At 30.7% G+C, this 6986-nt stretch overlaps 1 protein-coding gene across 1 annotated transcript; it reads left to right on the top strand.

The window, feature by feature from the left end:
• Positions 1-4491, top strand: LOTGIDRAFT_170055 (hypothetical protein; the record flags this gene model as incomplete). The annotated part of the gene is made up of 3 exons (XM_009068680.1): positions 1-83; positions 604-719; positions 4370-4491. The coding sequence occupies 3 exons, from the start codon at positions 1-3 to the stop codon at positions 4489-4491; spliced, it is 321 nt and encodes a 106-aa protein (XP_009066928.1).
• Positions 4492-6986: the final 2495 nt, after the last annotated feature.

The following is a 6986-nucleotide window of genomic DNA, read 5'->3' as shown; positions in this document are numbered from 1 at the left end:
ATGGCTACAAGATTGATGATGCCATTTTTTACTAAACTGGATAGGGAACGGCGACCAGCATGGCAGCTGAAGGCAAGCATGTGGTAGGTGAGGGGACTACTATTACTGCAGGGCGGCTCTGAGTAGGTGTGGTCATGATGTCCTACGGTTGCAGATTAGATCTTAAAACATCAAATGACATTCTATATTTTTTACCTTGCTTCAGGGGGATCAAATTAAAAGACTAGTGCCAGATGTTTTTCTAAATTATTCTCAGTTTTCATGTGTTCACTGGATAAAGGAGGTGTACCATGTTCAGTATCTATATATATTATTATCTTGTACAAATAGGCCACAATGTCATGTTTTAATTTTGTAATTGAGTTGCTTTTCATAGTAAAATTTCAAAAAAGCTATTTGAGGAAGATATTAGGAAAGATGGTAATATGAATTAGGTATAGGAAACTCTCATAGTCAAAAAATTATATTAATACTAATAATACTAGTAACTTGTCTTGAAGTGCAGATACAAAAACAAATACTACTTGTAAAAATTCAGTAGGGACTGAAATAAGTCAGTTGTCTGAAGATCACATAGCTTGAACTCTAAGTAACATTTTTCAGGTTCTGTTTTAATACTACTGTATTTGCTTGTGAAATTGAATTAAGCATGTCTTATTTAAATTTAACTATTAAATGTGAATACCATCAAAACTTTTTCTACTTCCCACAACTATTCAGTGAGTTCTCTGACTTCCATTTCTGATAGTGGATCAAATATCAAGAGACACTTGTCAATAGAGTAAGATGAGCTTTTCACTTCCAAATGATTTGAGTAATTTTTGATGATATTAAGATCAGAATTTTTTCAACTGTACTAATTACATGATTACCTTTAAATTTTACTATGATGGTTTCAATTGACCATTATTATTGAATCTATGGACAAATTGAACCATAGTTTAAGATATTTGTTGATATTTATGTAAAAAGATATATGCTATTATGATATTATATAGATGTTTGTTTAGAAATATGGTTGATTGATTATCTATAGCTAACTGTTTGCCTGGTTATCAATATTGAAATCAGAATGTTTTTGAACTCTTATCAACAATTAATTCTAAATTTCACTATGATGGTTTCAGTTGACTGCAATTATTGATTCTGTGGACAAATTGAACCATTTTTGGATATTTGACATTGTTTCCAATGTGTAAATGATATTTAGTGTTAAGAATTGTGTTCTTACTACAATCTAGAATGGTTATATTTTGAATTTTGATCTGAGTATATTTCAACATTAAACTTCTGTGGTCTGTAAAATCTAGGAATCTATTTTGGAATGATTTTCTGTTCCTCTGCATCACGAACATTACTAATCTTAACTGTACACCTAACTCTTACACACTTACACATAGATTCCTACATTTTATAAACCATAGAAATATCAAAAACTTTTTCTTGTCATGTTTGTGATATTTTAAAATAGGCAACCAATCTAGATTGTTCAAAATTTTTGATTTATTCAAATTCCACTTTGATTTTGGGTAAAATTCATTTCCACCACCAAATTTTCTTTCCATTTCAAATTTAGAATTACTTTCAATCAATCTTGTAAAATCAAAATTTATAAAATTTGCTTTCGTTTCAAGTGACAAAATCAATTACTGGAATCAACCATATTTCTAAATATATCTGCATCTATTTGTCTTAATTCTGAGACTTTTTGGAAAAAAAAAAAATTGTTTAAAAAAAATTCTTTTATTCATGAAACATACAACAAAATTGTATTCTTGAATGTTCTAATCAATTGCCATTTTATTTGGTTTGATTGATTCAATACTTTATGGAATAAAATGTTTAACATAAAAAAAAAAAAATCCAAATTGATAAGGGACACAGCTGCCTTGTTAAAGACACCTCAATCATAGTGGATATTGATGGTATATTAGGTAAATAATAAATAATTTAACGCATGTTTTGTTATATATTTGTAGATATGACACCAGAAGAAAGAACAATGAAGATGAGATGAAATTGATGATACACAACATTACAATATGAAGAGAAACATCATCTAATTAGTTACTTCAACTTAGATAAATAGTTGTTACTGTATATATTTTAGAATTAAAAACATATGAAATGTGGTGTTTTTAATCAAAATAATTGAAATTTCTACTGTCTAGAGGCCTATAAAGAAATTTCAAAGTAAGGGAAGATAACTCCAATTATGAGTAACTTTACTCACAATACAAACTGCATGTAGTTTCTGTGCCTTAGGTATCGAACAAACTTGTCTGAGACAGTGAAAATTTTTAAACCAGGAGTTCCATTATGAATTTCCAAATTAATCTTGAGAGTTTATAACATTGGCATGCTCTCATTCCTAATACAAATAGGTATGACTTTCATAATTTGTACCATGGCTCAAAACAAAAACACTTTCTCAGCCTTCACACCCCTGGAGCAATCACTTGGACCTTTCCCCAAAAATTTGTTTCATCCACATATTCAGCATGTGATGATGTGAGGTGCTCTCTCAATTCAAGTTAAATTCTTCTCCTACACCAGTTTGCAACACCCCTGACACCCTAGTCCCAAAGTCCAGAGAGTGAAAACACCCCAGGTTGGGAACCAGGGCTCTTGAAGGCAAAGTTCTTAATATATTTTGTTGAAACTTGGTAAAATTGTTCATCTCTCTAGGGTGAGACCTATCACAAATTAAAAGAAATAGAAAATGTAATGAGCTATCACCTGAGAACAAAATGTAAGGGTTGAATATTATATACTGGTGATGGTGGCCATTCCACCAAATTAAAACAAGCTGTTAGTGGGTGTGTGTTATCTTTCCTGGCAACCTAATTTACGACTTCAATGTCGCACAGGTCTTTAGATACAATAACCTGGCTTTGCAATAGTGTTTTCATAAAACACTCAACTTTAGGGCTTTGCAAGAACTAACTAAAATTGGAATGGTGCAAATCGATGCTATCAGTGTCCCTGATGCACATTAAAAGTGTAGAAAAACATTTTTACAAACTCAAACATAACTTTTTTTCTTGAACATCTTGAAATGGACATCTTGTTACTTTGATAAAAACTGTTCCTCAGGGAACAGTTTTTATCAAAGAAACAAGATGTCCATTTGGCTTGATTTGCTGATGTCTGATTGGATCTAGGAAATGTCAAGTTGTGGTTCACAGGATTATACATTTATTCCTTAAAATGAAGCATTTGTGTGCATTTTTAAACTGATGATATTATTTATTCTAACTTTTAATATTAAATTTGTGTGCTCACATTTTTTTTTTCAAAATAAAACACCTTAGAGACCTACATTACCTTAGAAATTGTGCTATCTGTAGTCATGATTGTGGAATATTTAGAAGAGTGGGTAACCAATGTGCCTTTTAACATTTTGAACTGACAGAAACAGACTTAGCTCAGTAGCGAAATTGATAAATAAATGCTGTTTTTGATAACCGAGTTGTGAGCCAACTACCTCAATATAACTAATATTTGTGCATCGATTCCAAAACGGTTATTTGACCTGTCTTCCGTGCAAGTATTAAGAGATGTTGGATATTATTAAGTAAGATAAAGGCTATACACTGTGTATATTATGATGATTATGTATTAAGAATTTATGTATCTTTATGTGATTCTAATGTCTTCAAGTCCTCAAATAAAAATCTGGAAAAAATTCTTCTAACTTGGTGATTTATTAACATTTTAGCAATGATGAACTGAAATCTAGCTGTGTTCTGTGTGTTCTATGAACAACTGATATCACTCTTCTACCCCTAATATCAAGATCCCTCATGCATATGTCCTAATACCTGTTACATCAAAATTCCCTCCATTCCCAGCATGTTCATTTGTTTCTGTCTTAATCCCTTAAAACCGACCTTATCATTTCTTGGCTGGAGATCCCTCTTATATATGCCATTATATATATAATCATGTACAATCCTGGCATGCTGAACTGTCTTGTTTCTCAATCCCTAGCCATTTCTCTGCTGTTGTATCCCCAACATTCTATCAACCAGTATCCATTTGACTATTTTTCATCAAAATTTTGAAAGAAATTGCTAGCAAAATTTAAATGATATGTAATTGTTCATATTGTCACCTAATAGAACTTAGATTGATTTATTTATCATTCTACAAATGTTCTGATTTGATTAAAGATGAGTTTTATATTTTCATTTTGTATAGTAATTATGATTGCTTTATCCACAAGTGAAACATTTATGTGAAGACATGCAAGTTTGTTTTAAAAAGACAAGAAGTGTATTGTTGTACGTGTGTCCAGTGTTAGTTGGGGGTCAGAAGTTATGAAATTATGGACTCAGTTATTAATTGCTTATCTTTCTATTTACAGATATTAAAAAAGGGAACAATGAGAGAAAGAGGAAAGAAATGGTAGAAGGATTTTTAGGACTTATTATATTGATAGAGAATGTTACGCAATGTGTAATGATGAGATCGGAAAGTAAATGTTAGATTTTATTTACCCAGCAATATTGTATTTATTGTTGTTCAAATTATATTTTAAAGGAATAAAAAAACAGGCACCTGTTTCTATTAGCTGTTCTTCTTCAGTCTTCAAGGGCTACAAGTGCAATTTGACATCTTCATGTATATTTTGAGACCTATGACATGTGTACTGGTTTAGTGGATTGTAAAGAGGTTTTTGAAACTTTTTTTATGTGTATCTGTGGTTCTTACAAATTCCACTAAAACTAAGCTTTTAATGATGTCACTATTGAAAAGGCCCTAAGATATTATAAGCAGGTTTTGCAATAGCGGAATAGTGGAATTGCAAGAACCACAGACCTCTGACTAAGAGTTGGAATGGTGCAAATTGATGCTACCCATATCCTCAATAGACATACAAAATATAGAAAACCCCTTTAAGATAGCTGTAAACAAGAATTTCAGATTTGTTTTTAGCTAATGGGATTGTCTTTCTTCTAGGTGATAAAGTGTCATAGGTTTTAATTAACAACTAAAGAATAATATTAAATAGAAAAGGTGCCTGTTTCTGATGTTTATTTCTCATTTTGTAAATAGTTATTATTTCTATAATACGAGAACCTTAGACAAAGATAGTGATTACTTCCAGACTGAAGAGCTATTTTGGATATTCTCCACATACTGTGTAAATTTGTCAAATCACTCGTGTAGTTGATACTCACTGATTCTCTGGTTTGGGTTTTGATTACTTCCACAATGTCAGGCTATTACAAACTTCTTGTATCACAGACTGCAGCAATTGATTGGATTGTACACCAGCGCATACAGCCAATCAGAGTCCTTGACAGACTGTCTGCAAATAAAAAGCCAAAATGTTTAGTCTTTCTGTCTTGGGCTATGATTGGCTTTAATGTGCAATCAAATTGCTGCATTCAGAGACAGGTGGCTATTGCAGACAAGGTATAAGATGAAATTCTTAATAACCTGACATAGTGGTGATATGTTTTGATTACTTTCAAATATTTTAGTTTTAGAAATTACTAGATTTATTAGGTTTGATAAAGATATTTGACTTTTGATAAATTAAACCTTTTTATATGGGAAATACCTTTTTGAATAGGGGTTGATACTGATAGCTGGGCTCGACCAAAACCTTAGACTTAGTGTAGAAGATTGGGAACTTAATCATGAGGACACAAAAATAGGTACCAAATTTTTACTTAGAGTTATATTATAAAATTGATCATATAGTACTAAGATTTTAGTGTAATGGTTTATTTTTCAAAACTATTGTTGAAAATGTTGGAATTTGTTTAAACATTGTTTAATAATTTGTAAATAGTTTTAAGTTTTATTTTATTGTTTAATTTTGAGGATATTTGAAGTTTGTATCTTTCTCTGTAGTCCTTGGTCCAATAATCAGCTCTACTCTACTACCAGCAGCTTCACACCTTATTTAGGCAGTTTAAGTAGTAATCAGCACAATTTTAGTCTGGTTGGTTGTTTGGTAGATGACAAGTAAATGTTCGCTTCCAGCAGATGCTGATATCGCAAACTAGGTAGTTGTTGGTAGTCGTAGTAGTTGGTAGTTTGATTAGTTTTAGTCTTGCTTATACTACCAAAATAAAGTGGACTGGCAGTGTTATTGTAATGAAGACACAGTTTTACACCTAGTGATTACATGAAAGATACAAACTTCTGTATATGTCATTAGTTGTAAATTAAAATCTGAATTATTTGATAACAAATTTCCATATGTCTCAGGTTATTAATAGTGATATAAATTAAATTGATTGATACGAAATTTATCTTGATCTGCCATCTTCAAATTAATCTTAATTATTTGTTTCAGCTTGCTGCATGACGTATTGTTATAAAATTCTGCTATCAGTTTTGTTTTTGGCTTATAAAGAATTCAGATTGTTTTCTAGGCTTTGTATATGTATTGAGATCACACATAACTTCCTTTTGCAGACTGAAAAACCTTTTATGAATCTATTCATAGAGACATATTCATCTAATTATTTGCTATTCCAGCTGATAATGCTTGGTGTTAGCCATATATTGGAAAAAGTTATAAAAATTTGATATCATATAGTTTAATGACTTTTTATTCCTAAAATAAGCCAGCTAATTACTAGATATTTTGTATTACATTATTTGAATCTGTCTGTCAGTAAATAGAATTCAGTTGTAGAATTCAAAACATAATTGAGCTACGTAACACTGCTATATTTAGCACTTGATAATCTGTAAGTAATTATTAACAATCGATTTTTGCTTTGTAGTTAAGTAAAATTTTAATTTGAAAAGAAACCATTCGAATTGTGTTCAATTTTTGCCATTAATTAGCCATTTTAATTTGTATTTATCCATGACTGCAATTTTGGAATCGAACAATCCCATATTACAAATTTTCCAAGCAGGTGGCTTAAAGTTCGTCACTACACATTTAGTTTGAAAAGCTTAAAATTAGGCTTCATTTTTCTTTAAATATTATATACTGAAAGGTAAATGAAAAT

This window comes from Lottia gigantea, assembly GCF_000327385.1.
Source record: "Lottia gigantea unplaced genomic scaffold LOTGIsca_92, whole genome shotgun sequence".
Classification (NCBI taxonomy): Eukaryota; Metazoa; Mollusca; class Gastropoda; family Lottiidae; genus Lottia; species Lottia gigantea.
This window is presented reverse-complemented; position numbering and strand designations above follow the sequence as displayed.